Raw genomic sequence first — 27784 nt, 5'->3', positions numbered from 1 at the left:
TGCAAAACACATTACAATGTTTTGCACTCGCGTGGAAAAATCGTGCATGTTCCCGCAACGCACCCGCACATTTTCCCGCAACGCCCGTCTGAAAGAGCCCTAAAGCATCAGAAAACCCCTTTAAATATCACCATTCCTGAATGGGACGCTCTCTCTCTAAGTTTTCTTCCCCCTTCACATGGGCTAAATCATCAATAATATTCCACTCTTAGCAGAAATTAGGAATTTAACGCAGACCTATGATATCCCCCTAATATCGTAGATGGGAACCATGCGCTTAAGGCCACATTCCCACGACCATGGGGCCACGGTGCCCGTGTTGCGGACCACAAACCGCGGGTTTGCAAAGCACAGGCACAACCCGTGTGTGCTCTGCATTGTGGTGACTTCAATGGGTCCACAATCCACACCCGGAAGCCCACGGAAGTGGTCGGCAACACAGGCACGGCGGCCCACGGTTGTGTGAATACAGCCTAAAATATATATACAGGTATATCATGCCTAAGACTTTGTATATGTTTCAAATGGTGCCCATCTCTCTTCCAAAATCTTTCTCATTTAATTTTCTGAAAACCTACGTTTCTGTGTAAAAACAAAAGATCTCCTCTAGCACATAGCTTACTTATTGAGGAAAGAACTTGTGGGTGTATGCCGCCGCCCCCAATGTCCTGCCTTATTATAAAGCTGGGCAATTAAAACCGCACGCAGACGGCCGTAGTTTTGGACTGCGTATGATCCATCGTATATCCACTCATTCATTATGGAATATAGTTGATCAGCAGTAGTGACAGGACCCTTATTCTGGACATGATGAGACGGTCAGATCTCTCATGTAACGAGCAGATACACACAGATAGATTATTATCCTGGAAACCACAATAGGCTGAAGAACATGGAATGCAAGATACAGATTCTGTTCCAGCAATGCAGGACAGAACAGGTGGCCTCCTTATGAGTGGTCTGCTGAGCAATGAACACCAAGGGTCTATGTATTATAGAGGTGACACCTGTAGATACTATGGGGCCAGTATACATGTGATGCCCCAGCCTAGGGTGCCCACATCCCCCCCATTATCACTGACAGTGTGGGTGCTCATACTTCTTGTAGCCGTGTATCGGTTGCTTTCTTTGCACATGTTGCCTCTATCCCTCTGCTCGCCGAGACAGTCAAAACTCTGCATGCAAAAATATATAAAAACAAACAGAAAATGATGTATAAAAATCAGCAAGTAAATGAAATATCTGCAACTGAAATGCTGAGCACAGGGTTTGCCTTCTCCTGGCAATAACCAGCTTTCCTACATGAAGATTAGTAGACGGATCAATTGGAAAGTGATGAGCTTCTGTCTCTGACAGGCGTTACACCTGGGGAGGGGTCTGGAGCGAGCAGAGGCGGACAGGGAGGGACATGGGAGAGACCGTGCATGGGCTAAACAGATGTGGGATGATAGCAGATAATGATGGTGAAAGGTACAGGGAGGTACCCTGCACAGAGAGGAGAGACCCTGGTGATCATCCAGAGGTGAGAGCACATTTACTACAACCACCATCATCCACCAACTGGGCTTCATTCTGGGGGGCACAGGGGCATCTATAGGCGGCACGTCTCAGCAGACACAGAGAATGCAAGGAAGGTAACAGAATGATCCGCTGTGTGTAGATAAAATGTGAAACTTCATATGGAAAGGGAATGGTAGCATAGGGTGAGAGATGAAGACATGTCACTGTGTGTTACATAGGACTGCAGGTAACATCTACTACATTATCTGTACTCAGAGAGTTGTCACTGTGTTATCTGTGGTGTTACATAGGACTGCAGGTAACATTTACTATATTATCTGTACTCATACAGATATCACTGTGTTGTCTGTTGTTTTACATAGGACTGCAAGTGACATCTACTACGTTATCTGTACTCAAAGTTATCACCGTGTAATCTGTGATGTTACATAGGACTGCAGGTAACATCTAAAACATTATCTGCATTTACTTATCAATGTTGCATGTGGTGTTACATAGGACTGCGGGTAACATTTACTGTATTTTATGTATTCAGAGAGTTATCACTGTGTTATCTGTTGTATTAATTAGGAGTGCAGGTGACATCTACTACATTATCTGTACTCAGAGAGTTATCACTGTGTTATCTGTGGTGTTACATAGGACTGCAGGTGACACCTTCTACATTATGTGTTCTCAGAGTTATCACGGTTTGTTATTTCATGGCGTTACATAGGACTGCAGGTAAAATATACTACATTATCTGTATTCAGAGTTATCACTGTGTTATCTGTTGTATTACATAGGACTGCAGGTAACATCTACTACATTATCTGTAGTCAGAGTTATCACTGTGTTATCTGTTGTGTTACATAGGACTGCAGGTGACATCTTCTACATTATGTGTTCTCAGAGTTATAACGGTTTGTTATTTTATGGTGTTACATAGGACTGCAGGTAAAATGTACTACATTATCTGTATTCAGAGTTATCACTGTGTTATCTGTTGTGTTACATAGGACTGCAGGTGACATCTTCTACATTATCTGTACTCAGAGAGTTATCACTGTGTTATCTGTTGTGTTAAATAGGACTGCAGGTGACATCTACTACATTATCTGTACTCAGAGTTATCACTGTGTTATCTGTTGTGTTACATAGGACTGCAGGTGACATCTTCTACATTATCTGTACTCAGAGAGTTATCACCATGTTCTTTGGTAGCAAAACAATGATAAATGAAGTTCCAGCGCTGCAAAGTAATTGTTGTGTCGCTTGTCTCTTTATTCGTGGCAGCAAAGTTGCAGCATGTAGATCAAAACCTCACACTCCAACACTATGGACGTCATCACTGTGTTATCTGTGGTGTTACATAGGACTGCAGGTGACATCTACTACATTATCTGTGTGTTTTGATTACAGATAATGTAGATGTTATTTGCAGTCCTATGTAACACCAAAGATAACACAGTGATGAGGTCTCATGCACACAACCATATTTTCAGTTCTGATCTGATCCACGCTATTTGAGGATCGGATGCGGACTCATTCATTTCCTTGTGGTGTCCACATCCGTATGTCCGTTTTGCCGCCTCACAAAAAAGATAGAACATGTCCTATTCTTGTCCGTAGACAAAGCATAGGACATCTCTACAGCTGTTTTTTTTTAAATGGCGGCATGCACTTGACCGGTATCCGTGTTTTGCAGATCCACGGTTTGCATACCACAAAGCACAGTCGTGTGCATGAGGCCTGACTCTCTGAGTACACATAATGTAGTAGATGTTACCTGCAGTCCTATGTAACACAACAGATAACACAGTGATAACTCTGAATACAGATAATGTACGTAGTAGATGCTACCTGCAGTCCTATGTAACACCACAGATAACACAGTAATAACTCTGAATACAGATAATGTAGTAAATGTTACCTGCAGTCCTATGTAACACCATAGATAACACAGTGATAACTCTGAATACAGATAATGTAGTAGATGTTACCTGCAGTCCTATGCAACACTATAGATAACACATTGACACCTCTAAGTGCAGAAAATTTTGTATATGTTACCTGAAGTCCTATGTAACAACATAGGTAAAAATGATAACTCTCTGAGTACACATAATGTAGTGGATGTTACCTGCAGTCCTATGTAACGCTACAGTTAACACAGTGCTAACTCTAAGTACAGATAATGTGGTACATGTGACCCGCAGTCCTATGTAACATCACAGATAACAGTGATAACTCTCTCAGTACAGATAATGTAGATGTCACCAGCAGCCCTATGTACCCTTACAGATAACACAGTGACATCTCTGAGTACAGATAATGTAGTAGATGTCACCTGCAGTCCTATGTAACAGCACAGATAACACAGTGACAACTCTCTGAGTACAGATAATATAGTAGATATTACCAGCAGTTCTATTGCAAAACCACAGATAACAGTGATAACGGAGTACAGATAATGTAGTAGATGTTACCTGCAGTCCTATGTAACACCACAGATAACACTAGTAACTCTCAGAGTACAGCTAATATAACAGATATTACCAGCAGTCCTAAGTAAAGCCACAAATAACACAGTGATAACTTATCGAGTGCAGATTACGTAGTAGATTTTACCTGCAGACCTACAGACAATGCATGATAACTCTCTGAGTATAGATAATGTAGAAGATGTAACCCGCAGTCCTATGTAACACATCATAATGCCACCATTAGCAGAACTGCAATGTTTGATATTACTCTTTACCAAATGATAAACTCAGGTCTGCTACATCTGTGTATGTCACACCGTATCCACTCCATCCTGTATCTAGACGGCAACCCGTAAATCCCCTTCTCTAGCTTTAGTGCTGCCCGCGGCTTGCCCAGGTTGGTATCCCCTCTCCCTCTATCGTGATACCTTTCTGTGGTTCTGGCATTCTCTCTCCTCCTGATCATTTGGGGGTTAAGTGATCCTGAAAACCCCATCTTTACCTTCTGAGGACACGAGTGGTTTGCTAAGTGCTTCTGCATATTGACTGTGCATACATTACAGCGCCAATGCAATCACTCATTTGCAGGCAACTCAGGGGCGGCCAGTGGATTAGTTAACACTTGCAGAAAGGATTTTGTGAATTTCATCGTACACCCGTGATAATTAAGACATTGCACTGAACATCTTTACGAACTGAGACACGGAACCCAAAAAATAGTCAATATTTACAACTACATTCTCCTATACACCTAGGAGAGAAACGTAAATCTCCTAGAACATGGCGGAGATTTATCAACAGAGCCGTAAAATGCCAAAATTACCAAGTCAGCAGAAATAGTGCTAATTACCATGATATAATTAATATATGTGAAGTAACGTGCTGCGCAGGTCAGACACTCCTCTTCCTTACATGGCTCATGGACATTTGCACCTATATTTTGAGCATACAAAAATCTTATTATGCAGATAAACCTATTCATCTGCCTTTAGTCTGCATTTTCACACTCAAAGGGATTGTCCAAGTATTTTAAGGCTATGTACATCTCTGGGTGAATTTTTTTTATTTATTTATTATTGCATTGTACTTATTTTGAGCTAAAAATTATTTTTTCAATTGGTCTTTATTACAAATATAGAGCCCTTTTTTTCTGTACAGAGCTGAGATGCTCGAGTAGCTGCCTGTGGATTTTCTCTCTTTTCCGTCAGACCAGGAGCAGACAGACTCCTTACCTCTGCTCTCTGACATTATAAACACTCATTATAGCTCAGTTCTTATGTTACCGACAAGAATGTGGCTTAAATAGGTGTTTATGTCCTCTTAGTAGTTTAGAGATGAGGTTTATTAGATGACGGCACAAAGCAAAAGTACCAGTCACACAACTAGAAAAACAGTTAACCGTTTGTGACAGAAGGGCTCAATATCTTTAATAAAGGCCAATTGAAAATATTATTTTTAGCCATAAATGAGTAAAATGCAATCATAAACAAAAAATGACTCTGAAAGTGTACATAGCCTTTAACCCCTTCCCGACCTTTCACGTAGTGTTACGTCATGGGAACCACTGAGTTCCCGCAATTTGACTTAATAGTACGCCATCGTGATCGCGCGGGCACCTTAGCGGTGCACGCGCGATCACTGCAGGGGCCTGGCAGTCCGTGGTAGCCGGGCCCCTGCTGTATCCGCCGGCATCGCTGTAAAAGCCAATGCCGGCGGATTAACCCCTTCTATGCCGCGGTCCGCGCTGACCGCGGCATAGAAGAGGTTTGTGTCGGGTGAGGGAGAGCATCGAGTCCCCGCGCTGCTGTGGCGGGGACCCGATGCGACACAAGGCAGCCCGATGCCGTGCAGAGGCTGCCCAATGCCTTGCACGGCATCGGGAACTGCCTTCTACGGGAGCTGAGGAGATCCAGCCTCAGGCCCGTCTCCTAGGCAACCTGTTAGTGTATGACTCAGTGTCATACACTAACAGGCAATGCATTACAATACAGATGTATTGTAATGCATTGCAGAGGGGATCAGACCCGCAAAAGTGAATGTCATAAATAAAGTATAGTAAAAAAAGTGTTTTTAATAAAAATTAATAAAGTAAAAAAGAAAAAAACGCCCATTCCCCTTACTTTATAATAAAAAACTGAATAAAAAACCAAAACCCACACGTATCGCCGCATCCGTAATGACCGGCTCTATAAATATATCACATGATCCACCCTGTCCAATAAACACCATAAAAAATAAAAATAAAAACAGTGTAAAAAAAAGCAATTTTTGTCATTTTACATCACAAAAAGTGCAGCAGCAAGTGATCAAAAAAGCGTATGCCCCCCAAAATAGTATCAAAACCGTAAATGCAAAAAATTAGCCCCTACCTAAGAGAATCGGTCAGAAAATTAAAAAAACTATAGCTCTCAGACTATGAGACACTAAAATATGATAATTTTTTGCTTCAAAACTGCAATTATTGTGCTAAAGTGAAAAAAAAAAAATAAAAGTATACATATTAGGTATCGCCACATCCGTAACAAACAGCTCTATAAAAATATCACATGACCTAACCACTTAGATGAACACCGTTAAAAAAAAAAAACTGTAAAAAAAAAGCAATTTTTGTCACATTACATCACAAAAATTGCAACAGCAAGTGATCAAAAAAAGTATGCCCCCCCAAAATAGTACCAATGAGACCGTCACCTCATCCCGCAAAAAATTAGACCCTATCTGAGAGAATCGGTCAATAAATAAAAAAGCTATGGCTCTCAGACTATGAGACACTAAAATATCATTATTTCGGTTTCAAAAATGCTATTATTGTGTAAAACTTAAATAAATAAGAAAAAGTTGACATATTAGGTATTGCCACGTGCGTAACGATCTGCTCTATAAAAAAGTCACATGACCTAATCCCTTGGTTAAACGCTGTAAAAAAAAAAAAAAAAGAAGTGCCAAAACATCAATTTTTTTGTTACCTTGCCTCACAAAAAACATAATATAGAGCAATAAAAAATCATATGTACCCCAAAATAGTACCAATAAAACTGGCACCTTATCCCGTAGTTTCCAAAATGTGGTCACTTTTTGAGTTTCTTCAGTAGGGGTGCATCAGGGGGGCTTCAAATGGGATATGGCATCTAAAAACCAGTTCAGCTAAATTTGCCTTCCAAAAACCATATGGCGTTCCTTTACTTCTGCGCCCTGCCGTGTGCCTGTACAGCAGTTTACGATCACATGTGGGGTGTTTCTGTAAACCGCAGAATCAGGGTTAGAAATATTGAGTTTCATTTGGCTGTTAACCATTGCTTTGCTACTGGAAAAAATGGATTAAAATGTAAAATCTGCCAAAAAAGTGAAATTCTGAAATTTCATCTCCATTTTCCATCAATTCTTGTGGAACACCTAAAGGGTTAAGAAAGTTTGTAAAATCAGTTTTGTATACCTTGAGGGGTGTAGTTTCTAAAATGGGGTCAATTTTGGGTGGTTTCTATTAAGTAAGCCTCAGAAAGTCACTTCAGACCTGAACTGGTCCTTAAAGGAAACCTGTCACCATGATTTTGCGCATAGAGCTGGGGACATGGGCTGCTAGATGGCGGCTAGCACATCCGCAATACCCAGTCCCCATAGCTCTCTGCGCTTTCATTGTGTAAAAAACAGTTTTGATTGATATGCAAATGACCTGATATGAGTCCTGTATCCGGAGAGGAGTCAAGCGGAAAGGAGCCCAGCACCGCCCCGCGTCCTCCGAATCTCCTCCTTGCCAGCTGACGTCACAGAGCTGGAGCGCCGAAATCTCGCGATGCGCGAGCTAGCGCAGTGTCGGCATCATTTTCATTCCCTGTACTGGCATCAGCACAGGGAACGAACTACGCATGCGCTAGCTCGCGCATCGCGAGATTTCGACGCTCCAGCTCTGTGACGTCAGCCAGCAAGGAGGAGATTCGGAGGACGCGGGGCGGTGCTGGGATCCTTTCCGCTTGACTCATCTCCGGCTACAGGACTCATATCAGGTCATTTGCATATCAATCAAAACTGTTTTTTAACACAATAAAAGCGCACAGAGCTATGGGACCTGGGTACTGCAGATGTGCTAGTGGCCATCTAGCAGCCCATGTCCCCAGCTCTATGCGCAAAATCATGGTGACAGGTTTCCTTTAAAAAGTGGTTTTGGAAATTTTCCGAAAAATTTCAAGATTTGCTTCCATACTTCTAAGCCTTCTAACGTCCCCAAAAAATAAAGTGGAATTTGCAAAATGATCCAAACATGAAGTAGACATATGGGGAATGTAAAGTAATTACTATTTTTGAAGGTATTACTATCTATTATGAAAGTAGAGAAATTGAAACTTGTAAATTTGCAAATTTTTTTAATTTTTGGGTAAATTTGGTATTTTTTTTATGAATAAAAATGTGTTTTTTTTTTACTTATTTTTACCACAGTCATGATGTACAATATGTGACAAGAAAACAATCTCAGAATGGCTTGTATAAGTTAAAGTGTTTTAAAGTTATCAACACATAAAGTGACACATGTCAGATTTGCAAAAAATGGCCTGGGCAGGAAGGTGAAAACAGGCCTGGGTTGAAGGGGTTAATACTGATGACCTATGCTTAGGATAGGTCATCAGTATGTGATATGTAGGAGATTTGCGGAGGCCCGCACCGGGCACCCCTTCTGATCAGCTGTTTGAAGAGACAGTGGTGCTCCAGTGAGTGCTACGGCCTACTTGCAACTTAGTAAGCACAGCACCGTCCACTGGATAGTGGCTGTGCTTGGTATTGGCGCCCATTCACTTGAAGGGGACTGAGCTGCACCTAGGCCATGTGACCGAAGAAGGTGACATCACTGGCCTAGGAAGAAGCTGTGGTGCTCACATAGCGTCCCGGTCTCTTCAAACAGCTGATCGATGAGAGTCCCATCGATCAGATACTGATCACCTATCCTAAAGACAGGTCATCAGTATTAAACCCTCTGACGACCTCTTTTCTGGAATCTCTAGTGCTTGGAGAGCTTTAGAAGTTTTGACAGCATCTATACACCTATCTATGGCACCATATTTGTCAACGTACATACCCCATACAACTGGCATACATACAGTGATATATCTCCCCCATACAGCTCTATGTCTGCGGCTTCCATCATACAGGTGTACAATAAAACTGTCTGCCAAAAGAGTTCAGTGCATGAATTTATACAGTTACCATAGACTGCAATGGAAGCTGTAAAATCTCTTTGCACTGAGCTCCCCCTACTGGATGTGGCATGAAAATGCAGTGTTTTCATGTTGGGAACAGAGGAAGGAACCCCCCACCCCTGGGCCCCATAGCCGTCAAGTGGTTTGCCTCCATGGAAGGTATGCCACTGCCTCATGCATAACCCAATTATTTGTCTACCTCTACTGACTATGCCATCAGTAATAACTGGCACTCCATATGATATGCCATCACTTTATGATCAATAGGGGTCTGACCACTTGGACCCGGATGAAAGCCCTTTTCAGCTTCACCCCAGCAAAGCAGGTAAAGTCTATGAAGGATCCTTAAAGGGGTCGTCTCACTTCAGCAAATGGCATTTGTTATGTAGAGGAAGTTAATACAAGGCACTTACTAATGTATTGTGAATGTCCATGTTGTCTCCTTTGCTGGCTGGATTCATTTTTCCATCACATTATATACTGCTCGTTTCCATGGTTACGACCACCCTGCAATCCACCAGTGGTAGTCTTGGTTGCACACTATAGGAAAAAGCTCGAGCCTATGCGAGCTCCTACGGTCCGGGCCACTTGATGGCTGGGTGGTCGTAACCATGGAAATGAGTAGTGTACAATGTGATGGAACAATGAATCCAGCCAGCAAAGGAAGCAATATGGACAACCACAATACATTAGTGAGTGCCTTGTATTAATTTTCTCTAAATGCCACTTGCTGAAGCGAGACGACCCCATTAAGGTATGTTCACATGGCAGATTTTCCATATGTATTTCAGTGTATATTCTTTGACTAAATCCACGTGGAATCTGCTCTAAATCCGTCTCTTGTTGTTGTCGATGGAAATCTGCCTCATAGTACATATGGCAAGGATTTTTCGGTACATGAATAAGGCTACTTTCACACTTGTGTTGTTAATTCCGGTAAAACAAAAACGGATCTGTCACTAAATTTAGAATACATGAGGACTAAACGGAAATCTCAATGCAGGAAAACAACAAAGTAGCCTTAGAAGTCTATGTTGTGTGCATTTTTATTAACATTAAATGGGTTTAAATCCGCGTGCAGATCCGCAGCATTTAGAAACACTAATCCAAGGCAGAGATGTGAGGGTCATCCAGAGATTTCGGCCACGGATTCCCAGGACAACATGTGTCCAGTGATTAAGGAGCGGTGCAGACTGGTCCTTATATGTATTATGAGGGCATATCCTAGTGATGGCATATCCTATGGATACTGTGGGAAACCCCCTTTAGGGTAATTCTGTGTTAAATCCACGGCAAAAGCTGCATATTTTTACTGTGAGGATTTTACTCTACGCCTTTCAAATGATGAAATCTGCAGTACAAATTTACATTTTGCTAATTTAAAGTCTGCACTATTGGTACATTTCTGCAGTGGATTTTTTTTTCCTGTAGATGTAGATGATATTTGGTAAAATCTCATCCACTTTGCTGACAAGGGTGGGGAGATTTATCAAGACCAGCAGTCTTGATAGCCCCTGCACCGCCAGAGAATGCACCTAATTTATGACTAGGTGCTTGCCTTGTCCTAAATTAGGCGCATCCTCCGGCAGTCTGTGCGCTTAAAGAGCTGTCGTAGATTTCTGGCTTCATCTGCGCCATTTGTCTCAAGTGTTAACAACACCACTTTTCCACCCTTGCTGTGGAGGAGATCTCTGTATGGAATAGCAGTGGTCTCCTCTGCTAACTAGCAGGTGATTGCCGAGAAGGAACGCTTCTCTCCCGAAAATCATCTGCCACATCGGGCTATGTAATACAGCCTCAAGCCACATTCTTATCAGTAAGATAAGAATTGAGCTATAATGTGTGTTAAGGAGGTCAGAGATCAGAGATCAGGAGCCATGGGAAACAGTAAAAATACAGAGCATGCTACTAGAGAATCTCAAGGCTGTACAGAGAAAGGGGCTCAACATTTTTAATGAAAACCAACTGAAAAAAAATATTCTTAGCTCAAAATGAGTACAATACAATAATAAAAAATAACTGCCTTTAAGGTGGGTTTACACATAGGATTTTGCTGGCAATTTTCTGCAATTTTTGTGGCAGTTTTTCCAACTGCATTTTCTCAGTGTTTTTTTTTTATAAATACCAGCTCCAGAAGTTAGCTGAAGTTCCATGGGAAATATGAAACCCAAGACCCACTGTGCACAGAGACATAGGAGAATCAGTGCAAATCAACCTCTTCTGATTTTGCTGATGGCAACACTTTTTTTTTCGGTATTTCCAGCATACAATAGAACGGAGGGTGAAATACACCTTTTTAAGATAATGCACTCAGAAAACTTCTGCATTCTTGAAATTCTTCAGTGATTACTTTCAGGATACAAAAAAATAAAATAACATATTGAGCAATATATTGCACAGGTCGCCCCCACACCAAGAATACAGCTACTAAGAAGGGCCTTGCAATGAGTAGTAACGTGCATTTTCATGTGTCTGGTTTCTGTGACGGGATGACTCTGCATCCTGGAAAAAATTATATTTTTGTAGGAAAAAATTATTGTTGCCAGAAATTCAAGCAAGAATTGATTGCCTGGAGACAGCGCTCTGACTCAGTGTGATGTCACCGTCTGTGCACAGGTCTATGAGGGAGCTCAGGCAATGTACCAGCGATTTATCCATCTGTTTTATGTGCACCCCTCACCTACAACACTGGAGGAAGACAACTTGTGAATGACCCTCATATTTATGGCAGTCATGACTGCCATATGTCTGAATAATATCGCATCTAAGAAGGCAGAGACTGACAACAAGTGATCAGAGCCCTTCAGGAGCTAGAGACCTCAATGGAAAGCAAAGTCTGATGTCCAAGGTGCCCACTGGCAGCTCTGTCTGACAAGAGGCTTTCAGAAACGGAATGGAGCATGGGTGGCATTATCTACTGCACGCTAAGGCTACTTTCACACTTGCGGCAGTGTGATCCGGCAGGCAGTTCCGTCGTCTGAACTGCCCGCCGGATCCGCCGATATGCATGTGACTGAAAGCATTTGTGAGACGCATCCGGATGCGGATCCGTTTCACAAATGCATTGCAAGAACGGATCCGTCTCTCCGCTTGTCATGCGGACAGACGGATCCGGCATTTTGAATGCGGGATCCGGCACTAATACATTCCTATGGGGAAAAATGACGGATCCAGCATTCAGGCAAGTCTTCAGTTTTTTTCGCCGGAGGTAAAACCGTAGCATTGCCTGATCAGTCAAAATGGCTGAACTGAAGACATCCTGATGCATCCTGAACGGATTACTCTCCATTCAGAATGCATGGGGATATGCTTGATTAGTTCTTTTCCGGTATTGAGCCCCTGTGATGGAACGCTATGCCGGAAAAGAAAAACGCTAGTGTGAAAGTACCCTAATTCTGTACATAGCTTGGCTCCATATATACAGTATATTATACTTTCTAACTAAGACTTACAAAATGAATGGTCGATCACTAGATGTATTGGTCCGGGAACAAAAGGTATATGGTGATGTCCTGCAGTTCTCTAAAGAGGTCAGCGGTGTGATAGTCTGCAGAATATACCACTGTATATCATTTAGAAGGTAAAGGGGAAGAGCAATATTCTGCAAATCTATGGCTCTCAGAATATGGATACACTAAAACATGGCAAAGGCTCCATTGAGAGGGCTGAAATGCTGCATTGCGAGTGAGTGTGAATAAATCGTCACTGAATCTTTCACAAGACCGGAGTGCTGCCCATTTTTTCGTCATTTACACTAAAACATGATTTATTTATTTTTTTCAAAAATGATATTATTGTGTAAAACGTACATAAATAAAAAAAAAGTATACATATTAGGTATCGCCGCGTCCGTATTGACCTGCTATATAAAAATATCACATGACCTAACCCCTCAGATGAACACCGTAAAAAATGAAAACTGTGCTAAATAAACCATTTTTTTGTCACCTTACATCACAAAAAGTGTAATAGCAAGCGATCAAAAAGTCATATGCACCCCAAAATAGTGCCAATAAAACAGTCATCTCATCCCGCAAAAATCATACCCTACCCAAAGTAATCGCCCAAAAACTGAAAACATTATGGCCCTCAGACTATGGAAACACTAAAACAAGATTTTTTTTTTGCTTCAAAAATGAAATTGAGTAAAACTTACATAAATAAAAAAAATTATACATATTAGGTAACGCAGCGTCCGTAATAACTTGCTCTATAAAAATATCACATGATCTAACCCTTCAGGTGAATACCGTAAAAAAAAAAAAAAAAAAAAAGGTGTAAAAAAAGCCATTTTTTGTCACCTTACATCACAAAAAGTGTAATAGCAAGCGATCAAAAAGTCACACACCCCCCAAAATAGTGCCAATAAAACAGTCATCTCATCCCGCAGAAATCATGCCCTACCCAAGGTAATCGCCTAAAAACTGAAAAAATTATGGCTCTCAGACTATGGAAACACTAAAACATGATTTATTTATTTTTTTAAAGAAATCATTGTGTAAAACTTACATAAATAAAAAAAAAGTATACATATTAGGTATCGCTGCATCCGTGACAACCTTGTCTATAAAAATATCACATGATCTAACCTGTCAGATGAATGTTGTAAAAAACAAAAAATAAAAACGGTGCCAAAACAGCTATTTCTTGTTACCTTGTCTAACAAAAAGTGTAATATATAGCAACCAAAAATCATATGTACCCTAAACTAGTACCAACAAAACTGCCACCCTATCCCGTAGTTTCTAAAATGGGGTCACTTTTTGGGAGTTTCTACTCTAGGGGTGCATCAGGGGGGCTTCAAATGGGACATGGTGTCAAAAAAACCAGTCCAGCAAAATCTGCCTTCCAAAAACCGTATGGCATGCCTTTCCTTCTGCGCCCTGCCGTGTGCCCGTACAGCGGTTTACGACCATATATGGGGTGTTTCTGTAAACTACAGAATCGGGGCCATAAATATTGAGTTTTGTTTGGCTGTTAACCCTTGCTTTGTTACTGGGAAAAATGGATTAAAATGGAAAATTTGCCAAAGAATAAAAATTCAGAAATTTCATCTCCATTTGCCAATAACTCTTGTGGAACACCTAAAGGGTTAACGATGTTTGTAAAATCTGTTTTGAATACCTTGAGGGGTGTAGTTTCTTAGATGGGGTCACTTTTATGGAGTTTCTACTCTAGGGGTGCATCAGGGGGGCTTCAAATGGGACATGGTCTGAAAAAAAAAAAAAAAACAGTCCAGCAAAACCTGCCTTCCAAAAACCGTATGGCATTCCTTTCCTTCTGTGCCCTGCCGTGTGCCTGTACAGCGGTTTACGACCACATATGGGGTGTTTCTGTAAAATACAGAATCAGGGCCATGAATATTGAGTTTGGTTTGGCTGTTAACCCTTGCTTTGTAACTGGAAAAAAATTATCAAAATGGAAAATCTGCCCAAAAAGTGAAATTTTAAAATTGTATCTCTAATGTCCCATTAATTCTTGTGAAACACCGAAAGGGTTAACGACGTTTGTAAAATCAGTTTTGAATACCTTGAGGGGTGTAGTTTCTAGAATGGGGTCATTTTTGGGTGGTTTCTATTATGTAAGCCTCGCAAAGTGACTTCAGACCTGAACTAGTCCCTAAAAATTGGGTTTTTGAAAATTTCAGAAAAATTTCAAGATTTGCTTCTAAACTTCTAAACCTTGTAACATCCCCAAAAAATAAAATATCATTCCCAAAATGATCCAAACATGAAGTAGACATACAGGGAGTGCAGAATTATTAGGCAAGTTGTATTTTTGAGGATTACCGTATTTTTCGCCGTATAAGACGCACTTTTTCTTCCCCCAAAATGGGGGGAAAATGCCCCTGCTTCTTATACGGCGAATGCAGTCAGTTTTACATCGCTGGCAGCGATGTAAAGCGAGCGGGGACTCGGGGAGGGACTTGGAGGAGGAGCTGGGGTCGGCAATAGCGGCGGGGCGGTGCAGTCACTGTACTAAAGTCCCGCCCCGCCGCTCCGGTGTACTAATAAAATATGTCATATTCAATTAATGGTTATTAAATATGCCCCTTTATGCCTAATAGTACCTTAAATCCTAAGCGCATCCGTACAATGCAGGCCGGGCGGGCGGCAGCGTAACTCCCTGATGTCACGTGCCTGCGCCGCCTACTTTATGAATGAAGCAGGCGGCGCAGGCAAGTGACGTCAGTGACGGCCTGCCGGCATTGTACTGAAGCGCTTAGGATTTAAGGTACTATTAGGAATAAAGAGGCATATTTAATAACTATTAATTGAATAAGACATATTATATTAGTATACTGGAGCGGCGGGGGATCTGTGGATGGCACAGTTATGGGCTGGGAGGGTCTGTGGATGACACATGTATAACAGTGCCATCCACAGATCCCCCCCCTGTAACAGTGCCAGCCACAGATCCCCCCATAACAGTGTCTGTCATCCACAGTTCCCCCATAACAGTGTCCGTCATCCACAGTTCCCCCATAACAGTGTCCGTCATCCACAGATCCCCCCATAACAGTGTCCGTCATCCACAGATCCCCCCATAACAGTGTCAGTCATCCACAGATCCCCCCATAACAGTGTCCGTCATCTACAGATCCCCCCATAACAGTGTCCGTCATCCACAGATCCCCCCATAACAGTGTCCGTCATCCACAGATCCCCCCATAACAGTGTCCGTCATCCACAGATCCCCAGTAATAGTGCCATCCACAGACCACCTAGTTCCAAACCCACAGCACACCTTTTGGTTAAAAATATTTTTTTTCTTATTTTCCTCCCCAAAAACCTAGGTGCGTCTTATACGGCGAAAAATACGGTAATTTTATTATTGAACAACAACCATGTTCTCAATGAACCCAAAAAACTCATTAATATCAAAGCTGAATATTTTTGGAAGTAGTTTTTAGTTTGTTTTTAGTTTTAGCTATTTTAGGGGGATATCTGTGTGTGCAGGTGACTATTACTGTGCATAATTATTAGGCAACTTAACAAAAAACAAATATATACCCATTTCAATTATTTATTTTTACCAGTGAAACCAATATAACATCTCAACATTCACAAATATACATTTCTGACATTCAAAAACAAAACAAAAACAAATCAGTGACCAATATAGCCACCTTTCTTTGCAAGGACACTCAAAAGCCTGCCATCCATGGATTCTGTCAGTGTTTTGATCTGTTCACCATCAACATTGCGTGCAGCAGCAACCACAGCCTCCCAGACACTGTTCAGAGAGGTGTACTGTTTTCCCTCCTTGTAAATCTCACATTTGATGATGGACCACAGGTTCTCAATAGGGTTCAGATCAGGTGAACAAGGAGGCCATGTCATTAGATTTTCTTCTTTTATACCCTTTCTTGCCAGCCACGCTGTGGAGTACTTGGACGCGTGTGATGGAGCATTGTCCTGCATGAAAATCATGTTTTTCTTGAAGGATGCAGACTTCTTCCTGTACCACTGCTTGAAGAAAGTGTCTTCCAGAAACTGGCAGTAGGACTGGGAGTTGAGCTTGACTCCATCCCCAACCCGAAAAGGCCCCACAAGCTCATCTTTGATGATACCAGCCCAAACCAGTACTCCACCTCCACCTTGCTGGCGTCTGAGTCGGACTGGAGCTCTCTGCCCTTTACCAATCCAGCCACGGGCCCATCCATCTGGCCCATCCAAGACTCACTCTCATTTCATCAGTCCATAAAACCTTAGAAAAATCAGTCTTGAGATATTTCTTGGCCCAGTCTTGACGTTTCAGCTTGTGTGTCTTGTTCAGTGGTGGTCGTCTTTCAGCCTTTCTTACCTTGGCCATGTCTCTGAGTATTGCACACCTTGTGCTTTTGGGCACTCCAGTGATGTTGCAGCTCTGAAATATGGCCAAACTGGTGGCAAGTGGCATCTTGGCAGCTGCACGCTTGACTTTTCTCAGTTCATGGGCAGTTATTTTGCGCCTTGGTTTTTCCACACGCTTCTTGCGACCCTGTTGACTATTTTGAATGAAACGCTTGATTGTTCGATGATCACGCTTCAGAAGCTTTGCAATTTTAAGAGTGCTGCATCCCTCTGCAAGATATCTCACTATTTTTGACTTTTCTGAGCCTGTCAAGTCCTTCTTTTGACCCATTTTGCCAAAGGAAAGGAAGTTGCCTAATAATTATGCACACCTGATATAGGGTGTTGATGTCATTAGACCACACCCCTTCTCATTACAGAGATGCACATCACATAATATGCTTAATTGGTAGTAGGCTTTCGAGCCTATACAGCTTGGAGTAAGATAACATGCATAAAGAGGATGATGTGGTCAAAATACTAATTTGCCTAATATTTCTGCACTCCCTGTATGGGGAATGTAAAGTAATAACTATTTTTGGAGGTATTACTATGTATTATAAAAGTAGAGAAATTGAAACTTTTCTACACATTTTTGGTAAATTTGGTATTTTTTTATAAATAAAAATGATTTTTTTTAACTTCATTTTACCAGTGTCATGAAGTACAATATGTGACGAAAAAAACAATCTCAGAATGGCCTGGATAAGTCAAAGCATTTTAAAGTTATCAGCACTTAAAGGGAGTCTGTCACCACATTTGACCATATTAGACAGATCCTATAGCGTTATATGTGCCACCCAGCAGTTAAAAACTGTACCTTTGTTGCATATAACCGAGTCTTCTTTCTGCCAAAAATGAACTTTGAAGATTGTGTAAACGAGCCCTCTCAAGTGCCCAGGGCGGTGTCTCAATCTTCCGAGCCCAAGACCGGACCTCCCTAACGGCTCATAACCCTGCCCTCCTTGTGCCTGTGCCCGCCCGTTTACTCCCCTCCCCTCGCCTTTTCCATTGCGGCTGCGCGGACAAATTCGTAGCCGGCGCATGCGCAGTAGGTATTGCGATGCCCTGCCAGGACCGGGCATCAGGCATCGCAATACCTACTGCGCATGCGCCGGCTACGAATTTGTCCGCGCAGCCGCAATGGAAAAGGCGAGGGGAGGGGAGTAAACGGGCGGGCACAGGCACAAGGAGGGCAGAGTTATGAGCCGTTAGGGAGGTCCGGTCTTGGGCTCGGAAGATTGAGACACCGCCCTGGGCACTTGAGAGGGCTCGTTTACACAATCTTCAAAGTTCATTTTTGGCAGAAAGAAGACTCGGTTATATGCAACAAAGGTACCGTTTTTAACTGCTGGGTGGCACATATAACGCTATAGGCTCAGTCTAATATGGTCAAATGTGGTGACAGACTCCCTTTAAAGTGACACTGGTCATATTTGCAAAAATGGCCTGGTCCTTAAGGTGAAATAGTCCTTAAAGGGTTTCTACCACATTGTTTTCACATAATTAGCTTTCAGACACTAGCGATCCGCTAGTGTCTGCTCTGCCAAACAATCCTAATATAATAGCTTTTGGGGCAGCCGTTTTGCTAAAAAAAGAACTTATATTGATATGCTAATGACCCTCTAGGTGCTATGGGGGCGTCATTAGCACCTAGAGGATCGGTCTACCTTCACAAAATGCCGCCGCCCAGCGCGTCCCTCCAGCCCGCCCATCTCCTCCGGAATGCGATCAAGCGGACGACTTCTCGCGCATGCGCCGTGCGCGTCTGTATTCGGCGCATGCGCAGTGAATGTCCGACCGCTTCCCTGCTCAGACATCTCCACTGCGCCTGCGCCGATGGAGCACTGTGACGTCATCGGCGCAGTGGAGATGTCTGAGCAGGGAAGCGGTCGGACATTCACTGCGCATGCGCCGAATACAGACGCGCACGGCGCATGCGCGAGAAGTCGTCCGCTTGCTCGCATTCCGGAGGAGATGGGCAGGCTGGAGGGACGCGCTGGGCGGCGGCATTTTGTGAAGGTAGACCGATCCTCTAGGTGCTAATGACGCCCCCATAGCACCTAGAGGGTCATTAGCATACCAATATAAGTTCTTTTTTTAGCGAAACGACTGCCCCAAAAGCAATTATATTAGGATTGTTTGGCAGAGCAGACACTAGCGGATCGCTAGTGTCTGAAAGCTAATTATGTGAAAACAAAGTGGTAGAAACCCTTTAAGGGGTTAAAACAATGTACCCGCAAAAAATAGATAGCTTCTGCGTGCACTCTGTATTTTTCTCACTCCCATCATTATTTTCAAATGTTTTTATTTCAGGCTGACATAAAGTTGTACATACAGTGTGATGTGATAAGTAGTACTTTACAGCATCAGAGTAGTATATAGGAGCTATTACGTCAACCTTTCGACACCAGTCGGTTTTTAGGAGGGGGGTAAGGGGGAAAGGAAAGGAGAGGGGAAGGGGAAAGGATGAGTTATGGGGGATTAGTAGTACAAAAACCATAACTTGACTCCTTGCAAACCGCAAGGTGAATAGAACATAACAGCAGCCCAATATGTTCACCTCTCCTCCACAGTTAGTGGAGTTAGAATCCAAGCAAGCACGTGGCGCGCAGGGACCCCTACTGAGCCGTCAAGTAGGATCATATCCCTTAGATTGGCGGCATCCTGCCTGTGCTGTTCTTAAAGGGGTTGTCCGGGTTCAGAGCTGAACCCGGACATACCTCCATTTTCACCCAGGCAGCCCCCCTGACTTGAGCATCGGAGCAGTTTATGCTCCGATGCTCTCCTTTGTCCTGCGCTAAATCGCGCAGGTCAAAGGCATTTTACGGAGTTCCGGTGACGTACCAGGGCTCTCCATGGGGCTGCCAGGAAGCCCGGTGACGTCACCGGCACTGATGGGCGGGCTTTGGCGCTGCCCTAGCCTGTAAAACGGCTAGGGCAGCGCTAAAGCACACCCATCAGAGCCAGTGACGTCACCAAACACACTGCCGGGTGGAAGCTTCTGCCCGGCAGTGTGTTATTGCAAATAAAAGAGCCCTTGCCCTGCGCAATCTAGCGCAGGGCAAGGGAGGGCATTGGAGAATGAGATGCTCCGATGCCAACATCAGGGGGGATGCCTGGGTGAAATTATGGGTATGTCCGGGTTCAGAGCCAACCCCTTTAACAGCATTTAGAAAGCATTAAGAAAACTGCTTTACGGCAGCCCCATGGTCCATAGACACAATGGTCAGGAGGGGACCTCACTGACTTCTATGGGAGAGTCTTCTAGGCATGGTCTGTGACCTGTGCTGAGGTCATTGTACCAGGAAAGAATAGATAAGATGTGACAATCACCTATTGTGAATGGTGGATCCTGTCTTATCTGCCATAAGTAACGTGGTCTGTGCAGACCAAGAAGTGGCGCCTATGATTAGGCTCAGTGGTCAAACTGCAGGATTTTATGTTTTCTGTTTAAATCTAGATATAGACATGGGAAATTAAAAATTCCATCATCAAAATTATGTTAAACATAAAAACGTGGGGTCATTTATTAAGACCGACATTTTAGACGCTGGTCTTAATAACCCTGCGCTGGTGCTTGATGTGCCCAAGTCATGTAGACTTAGGCACATCAACCGCGCCAGCCTCTACATAAGGCCTCATGCACATGACCGTTGTTACGTTCCGCTAAATGGGGTTCCGTTGTTCCGTGATCTGTTTCCGTTTTTGTTTCCGTGTGTCTTCCTTTATTTTTGGAGGATCACCAGACATAAAGGAATGTAAAACAAAGTCTAAGACAGGTTTGCCATGCAAATGATAGGAATAAAACGGACACGGACGCGGATAACAATCTTGTGTTTTTTTAGCGGTCCCATTGACTGGTCCGTGAACAGTTTTCCGCGGAAATAATAGGACAGGTTATATTTTGTTGACGGACTGGAACCACGGATCACGGACCCGGATGGCAATCGGTGCATTAGCCGAGTTTTCAACGGCTCCATAGAAATGAACGGGTCCGCACCTGATAGGCTAAAATCGGCGGAACGGACGCGGAAGCAAACTACGGTCGTGTGCATGAGGTCTAACTGTGACATGCTTAAATCTACGCCAGCTCCCTTGCTGGCATAGATTCAAGTCATTTTCTAAGTCATTATATACACAGAACAACAATGGAGGACCCTATCTGGGTATAGGTATATTTACATAATTAGCGATTTAAGCCGCACAGGCTTAGTACCCGACTGGACCCAGAGAGATATTTACATATTGATAAAATATAACTTTTATTTAAGTGTGTTAAATCTCAATTCCTTGTGAGCAAAACAAAAAGGTATTAAAAATAAACTGCTACTTGTGTCCAATGCTTGATGTAATTTGTATTTAGTTGCTCATAGCAAGGATGTGCACTCTTCCTGCTAATCACATAGGTGCTGCTAACGATTCACTAATGGCCAGTTACATGGCTGACGTTAGAGCTAAAACTACCTATTGATAAATTCTCCTTAATGCGTACATGCTGTATATATCAGACCTAAGGGCACAGGCAGACAGATCACTAAAACCTAAAGCTGCCCCCGACATGTTTCGCCAGCTAGACTGGCTTCTTCAGGGGTTTTGGCAGAAGTAAAGGAGGACGCCACAGACGAAGTGTAAATACCCTCTATGACAAGATTGACAAGTGAGCAGCGTCATATAGATGGGTGTCACTATCATTCACAGTTACCCAATACCACAACATAGTATCCATCCTTCGCTACACCGCTCAACCAATCGCGGTGTTTGTGGGGAATTCCCTCATGGTGTTCTAAGCCAAAAACAGGCGTAGAAAATGAAAAATGCGATGGGCCTGCCCATGTCACGCCCCCATGGAAAAGTGGCGCGAGTGGGAAAAAGTCGTAGATTCACCCGCAAATCCCCTTTGCGACCAAATCTGCGACAAAAGTACGCCAGAAAGTGGCGTGCTTCTAAATCATAAATGACCCCCATGATTTAAACAATAGATCATTTTCTGATTACGCATTTCCTTTTAAACAAGAATATTTGGAAAGCTGCTTTATTTTTTTTATTTCAAAGAATATTTGGCAGGATCAGCTAGTATTGAGTAAGATGAGGATCATTGGGCAAAGCTATTTACACCCCATCCTGTTGTGGTGTTTATTTTATACACCCTAGAGGGAGAATATCCCACCGACCAGCGATAAAGCGCCCCGAGCCTTTGTTTGCTCACAGGATGTGTGTCATTTTTTTACTCTGAGTGGTTAATGCGGGCGGAGAGCCCTGTTAATACGGGCAGGAAACATTTAACAAATTGTTAGGAGGAAAAACAAATCTAAATACGAAGTAAAGACACAAAGTGAACATCTAGAGAGGAACTTGGTGGCGGATGACGGAAACTGTGTGCGTGTTATATGAGAGAGGTAGCTGGGTATATGCACCGCTGCATGAGATTCCGCTTCTTGCCCCATCCTCAGGGTAACAGATACTGGTGAAGACACGGCAGGTGAGTGAAGGTGGCGCAGTTTACAAGATATTGTGCTATTGCAAAAATAGAGAATAGGTGGATACCAATATGCATACAGGTTATCATAATAGGTATAAGGGCTTGTTCACACGACCGTAGGGCTTCTTCTGTGTTTTGTGGACCGTTTTTCACGGATCCATTGTTCAGTTTTTTGTTTCCGTTGTGTTTCCGTTTCTCCCTTATGGCATACACAGTATACAGTAATTACATAGAAAAAATTAGGTTGGGCATAAAATTTTCAATAGATGGTTCCGCAAAAACGGAAAGGATACGGAAGACATACGGATGCATTTCCGTATGTGTTCAGTTTTTTTTTGCGGACCCATTGACATGAATGGAGCCACGGAACGTGATTTGCGGACAATAATAAGACAAGACTCAAAATGTAGCGGACATACTCAAGGAGTACATTCTGTTTTTTTTGGTGGACCCATAGAAATGAATGGTTCCGTATAAGGACCGTATACAGAACGTAATAAACGGCCTGTATACGGAACGAAAAAAACGTTTGTGTGAATGAGCCCTAAGGCTGCAAGCCAAATGCTTTCTCTACAAGTCAAATGACTCAGAAGTGAGAACTGGGGGACCAAAATGTGCATGTACTCTATACAAAGCATAAGCACTCTTGGCCAGTGATGGCCAGTTCGCAGTGTTCGCCAGCAAACACATGCGGGCTGCCATCTTGACTCACAAGTCCGGAGATCCACAGGTAAGCCCTTACCTGTGCCGGGAGCCGGTCTGAAATCAAATGCAGTTACCGGGAGCAGGCAGTTCCGAGAACAGCCGCCAGGGGCCTTCATCGGGCTGTTCTCGGAACTGCCTGCTCCCGGTGACGGCATTTGTTTCAGACCGGCTCCCGGCGCAGGTAAGGGCTTATCTGTGCATAGCCGGACTTGTGAGTCAAGATGGCAGCCCGCATGTGTTTGCTGGCGAACACTGTGAACTGGCCATCACTGCTCTTGGCTAGGGATGAGTGAACTTGCATTTTTCAAGTTCAGGTTTGGGTATTTGTGCAATTCCGTAATGGACCACGGAATCCTTTAAGAGGCATTCTGTTTTGCATTCCGTCATAATTAAGGTTGAGCGAATCGACTTCGGATGAAGTTTCATCCGAAGTCGATTCGCTCATCCCTAGTCATAATAGAAGTCAATGGGCAGCATACCGGATCCGGACGGTTTCCGTAATGCATGAGTCCTGTCCTGCATAATGGAAACCGCCCAGATCCGTTATGCTGCCCATTGACTTCTATTATGACAGAATGCAAAACGGAATGTCTCTTAAAGGCTTACGTGGTGCAGTCCGTGATAACGTAATTGCACAAACACCCGAACCCCAAAAATGCACGTTCGCTCATCCCTAGTCTCGACCAATGAGATGCACCAACTCGCACTCTGACTCATTTGTAGGGGTAGCTGCTTTTTGATTAATAAGTCCGTTTGACATAGCTGAAAGAGGTGTGGCTTAGTCTAGATACGCCATAAATGTCAGTAAGGTTTAGGACCCACCTCATATACCTGCTCCTATCTCCAGGACGAAACCCACAAAGTCAAGGGAGAACAAGACATGCATGCATGAGATGCCCACCGCTCGCTGCTTTGTGGCAGTGAATGAAGCAGACGCCGTGCATGCATGGTGTGCTCTCCTTTCACATTGGGGCCCCGTTCTGGTGATAAAAGAGGGTCTCAGAGGTGATAATTGCACCTATCTGACATTTATGGCATATTCTAGCAATGTGTCATACATGTCTCAGATGCAACAACCTCTTTCAAATATAACAATGAGCGCTAAAATTGTGCCAGTTCATCAAATTTCATACAAAGTTTGTCCAATTTTTGTGACTTGATAAATGTGGCTTAAATCAGCTCAACAGGCTAAACTCGTCCATTTTCCTTTCTACTTTGCAAAACCAGAGTGAGTGGTGTAAAAATGCAAAATGTCGCAAAGTTTCTATGCTGAGAAGTCAAACGGGTGTGCAGCAGAAAAAAAAAGCAGGAATCCAAATAATTTCAATACAGCACAAGTTACACTAAATCTTTTTACACAAACCTATAGCTCAGCTTCTTCTGCTCTAAAACACGCTGCCTGCAGATCATATGTGTTAAGTTTGACTAGTTCCCTTTAAGCGTCGTCACTTTTTGGTCTAATAGTACCCAAATTATGCGCCAACTATATTTACGTGAAAAATAATTAAATAAAGAGGTCAACTGAGTTACACAAAAGAAAAAAAAATATATAAAATAACATATACTCACCTATTTTACCCCTGCTGCTTCTAGAGCGACTACCCCGATCCTCCCAAATTTTGCTTGTTTGGCTGCAGCAATGATCTGCACGTGACCACTGCAGCCAATCACCGGCATCAGCATTCTCATTCTGTATAAATTAAAATGGCTGTAGTCGTGTCTGGGGTACAAGCACAAATCAATAGCTGAAGCCAAAAGATGATAGGTATGACATTTTTAGGTATGAACTTTTATTATTTTATGACAATTCCTGCCTTTGGGGGATTTTTTTATAACTTTGACAAGGGGGTATTGCGGTAATTAATTTATGCTAAATTATATCATCATGTTCTTCACAGAGATCCTCCAGGTCTAATGATGTGACAGTGACCTGGGCACTGACATGGAGAATGGAACTGGAGACAACCGGGAGATCAATGTCACCTTTTGCACCATCAACCACACCATACACCAGACCCTCTTCCCGGTGGTGTACGTTGCTGTGTTTGTCATCGGTCTCCCAGCAAACAGTTTGTCTTTGTACTATGGCTATCTTCAAATCAAAGCCAAGAATGAGCTGGGGATATATTTGGTCAACCTAACCGTGGCGGACCTCCTGTATATCTTCTCCTTGCCCTTCTGGATTCAATATGTCCTTCAACATGACAACTGGACCTACAATGAGCTGATGTGCAAGATCTGCGGCATCCTCCTGTATGAAAACATATACATTAGTATTGGGTTCTTGTGTTGCATTTCCATTGACCGATACCTGGCCCTAGTCCACCCGTTCCGATTCCACAAGCTTCGGACTAGGAAAGCTGCCCTTGTGGTTAGTATGGTCATCTGGTTCAAGGAAATAATTACTAGTTATTTCTTCTTTGGGCATGGGGAGGTCACCAAGGACCCCGACAGCCATATTGTCTGCTTTGAACATTATCCCATAAAAAGCTGGGAGCACAGTATCAATTATTACCGCTTCTTTGCCGGCTTCCTCTTTCCAATCTTTCTCTTGTTATTTTCTTACTGGCGTATTTTCAGGGTCATTCGAAAGAGCCAAGGGACGCAGACAAAAAGGAAGCTTCGGATCAAGCAGCTGGTCCTCAGCACCATCCTGATCTTTCTCATCTGCTTTGGTCCCTATCACATACTCGTGGTTATTCGGAGCTTGTTTGAGAAGAACTGTTCATTTGCTTCCAAAATATTCAATGTCTACCACTTCTCCCTGCTGCTCACCAGCTTCAACTGCGTTGCCGATCCTGCGCTCTACTGCTTTGCCAGCGAGAGCACCTACAAGGACTTTCTGAGGTTCAAAGACACTTGTCTTGGCTGTATAAGCTGTGGGAAGGTTGGGCAAAAAGACGCGTATGAGATGAACTATACGGACGTCTCCAGAGCAAAGACCGACAAAACAAATCCATCCCCGGCAGAAACAAATCCATCCCCGGCAGAAACGGAGACGTCTGTCCTGTGCAAAGACAAAACATCCAGTGCTGAAAACAGAAATGAGGAGGGCCCTGCCCCTCAGGTATAGAGAAATAAAATGGAGTAACTATGTCGTTTGGCGGTTAATTTGGCGGTAATCACGCCCTTTCCCAAATGCTAAAAGCATATGTAAACTATTAACCCCTCCCCTGCAGTACACGGTTTGATGATTCATTCACTGGTTAATCAAGGGTCACACCAACTATCACTAGATTTTTTATAAATTAAAAGGGCTATCCCACAAAAAGTATTTTAGATAAGAGATAAAGAGCGGATCCCGGTCTACCGCAAGTCCAAACTGCAATCCTGAGAGCAGAGGGTCGCTGAGCCACCTCTCTGGATCCGGAGTACTGCGCTTGTCGGCCTTCCTCACCATTCGTTTCTATAGGAGTGACGCAGAGAGCGCTCTGTCAGACCCATAGAAGCTAATAGTGGACCAACATGCATACTACTGCTCCATTCAGAGAGGGGAGGCAGGGATCTCAGGACTTTTGGAGGTCCTAGCAGTTAGACTGCGATCCCATATTTATTACTAATCCTGGTGATAAAAACTTTATATCTTGGGTATGGTTAGAATAACGTAATCTGAAACTCCGCTAACTGCACTTGCTGCTGCTTGAGATATAGGGGTGATTTATTATTGGATTGTTTTTTGGCGTTAAAAAGTTGTAAATTATGGCACAAGCAAAAAAAAAAGTGTAAAGAAAAGTAGGCAAAGTTTACAGGAAGAGGAAAAAGTCAAGACAAATCTATTAAGTTTAACCGAGTTTTCCAAGATTCTAATATTGATGACCTATCCACAGCAATATCAGATAGTCGGGGGTCTGACACCTAAGATCGCTGCCGATCAGCTCTTTGAGGAGGCAGTGCTGCTCCAGTGAGCGCCACGGCCTCCTCGCAGTGCCGTCCATTGTATAGTGCATGTGCCTGGTATTGCAGCTCAGCCCCATTTACGTAAATGAGACCGAGCTGCGTCTAGGCCATGTGACCAACGAACATGACATCACTGACCTAGGAAGAGGCCACAGCGCTCATCAAAGCGCTTAGGCCTCTTCAAACAGCCGACCGGCGGTGGTGCCTGAGTCTGACCCCCACCGATGATATATTGATGACCTATACTGAGGATAGGTCATAACTATCAAACATTTGGGAAAACCTCTTTAAAACAAAAAAAAGCACAAAATGTTCTAAATATCTCATAGCAGGAAAAAATCCTCCCCCAAAAATATACAAACCACCAACCAATAGCTATAGGTGGAGTGGTGTCGGGCCGAGCACAATCAAATACACCAAACCAAAATATCTAACCCCCACAAAAAAATCATGAACAGATACTGAGTAACAATATCTTTATTAATTAAAATCTTTATTAATTAAACAGACAAATATGCCTCCACCTCGATGTACGTTTCACTTTTCAGCTTCCTCAGGGGATCTAAGGAAGCTGAAAAGTGAAACGTACGTCGCGGTGGAGGCATACTGTATTTGACAATCATGTAGGAACAGTAGGGTTATGTTGCGTCTATTTCATATATGTTATTACTTGTGACTTTTTATGTATTGCTG

General features: G+C 43.1%; 2 protein-coding genes across 4 annotated transcripts in view; one reads left to right on the top strand and one right to left on the bottom strand.

The window, feature by feature from the left end:
- The window catches only part of DGLUCY (D-glutamate cyclase), a 126988-nt gene that overhangs the window by 25322 nt on the left and 73882 nt on the right, over positions 1–27784 (bottom strand). The window lies entirely within an intron of this gene.
- LOC122922086 (ovarian cancer G-protein coupled receptor 1-like) lies at positions 1392–27231 on the top strand. Of its 3 annotated transcripts, none has more exons than XM_044272551.1 (2): positions 1392–1522; positions 25093–27231. In XM_044272551.1, the coding sequence occupies exon 2, from the start codon at positions 25137–25139 to the stop codon at positions 26265–26267; it is 1131 nt and encodes a 376-aa protein (XP_044128486.1). In that variant the 5' UTR covers positions 1392–1522; positions 25093–25136; the 3' UTR covers positions 26268–27231. The 3 variants fall into 3 exon arrangements, with proteins under 3 accessions (XP_044128486.1, XP_044128485.1, XP_044128484.1); XM_044272550.1 differs by having other exon boundaries at positions 1507–1634; XM_044272549.1 differs by lacking the exon at positions 1392–1522 and adding an exon at positions 22335–22489.

The sequence above is a fragment of the Bufo gargarizans genome, chromosome 11, assembly GCF_014858855.1.
Source record: "Bufo gargarizans isolate SCDJY-AF-19 chromosome 11, ASM1485885v1, whole genome shotgun sequence".
NCBI classification, from domain to species: Eukaryota; Metazoa; Chordata; class Amphibia; order Anura; family Bufonidae; genus Bufo; species Bufo gargarizans.
Note: the sequence above shows the minus strand (reverse complement) of the source record. Positions and strands in the feature narration are given on the sequence as shown.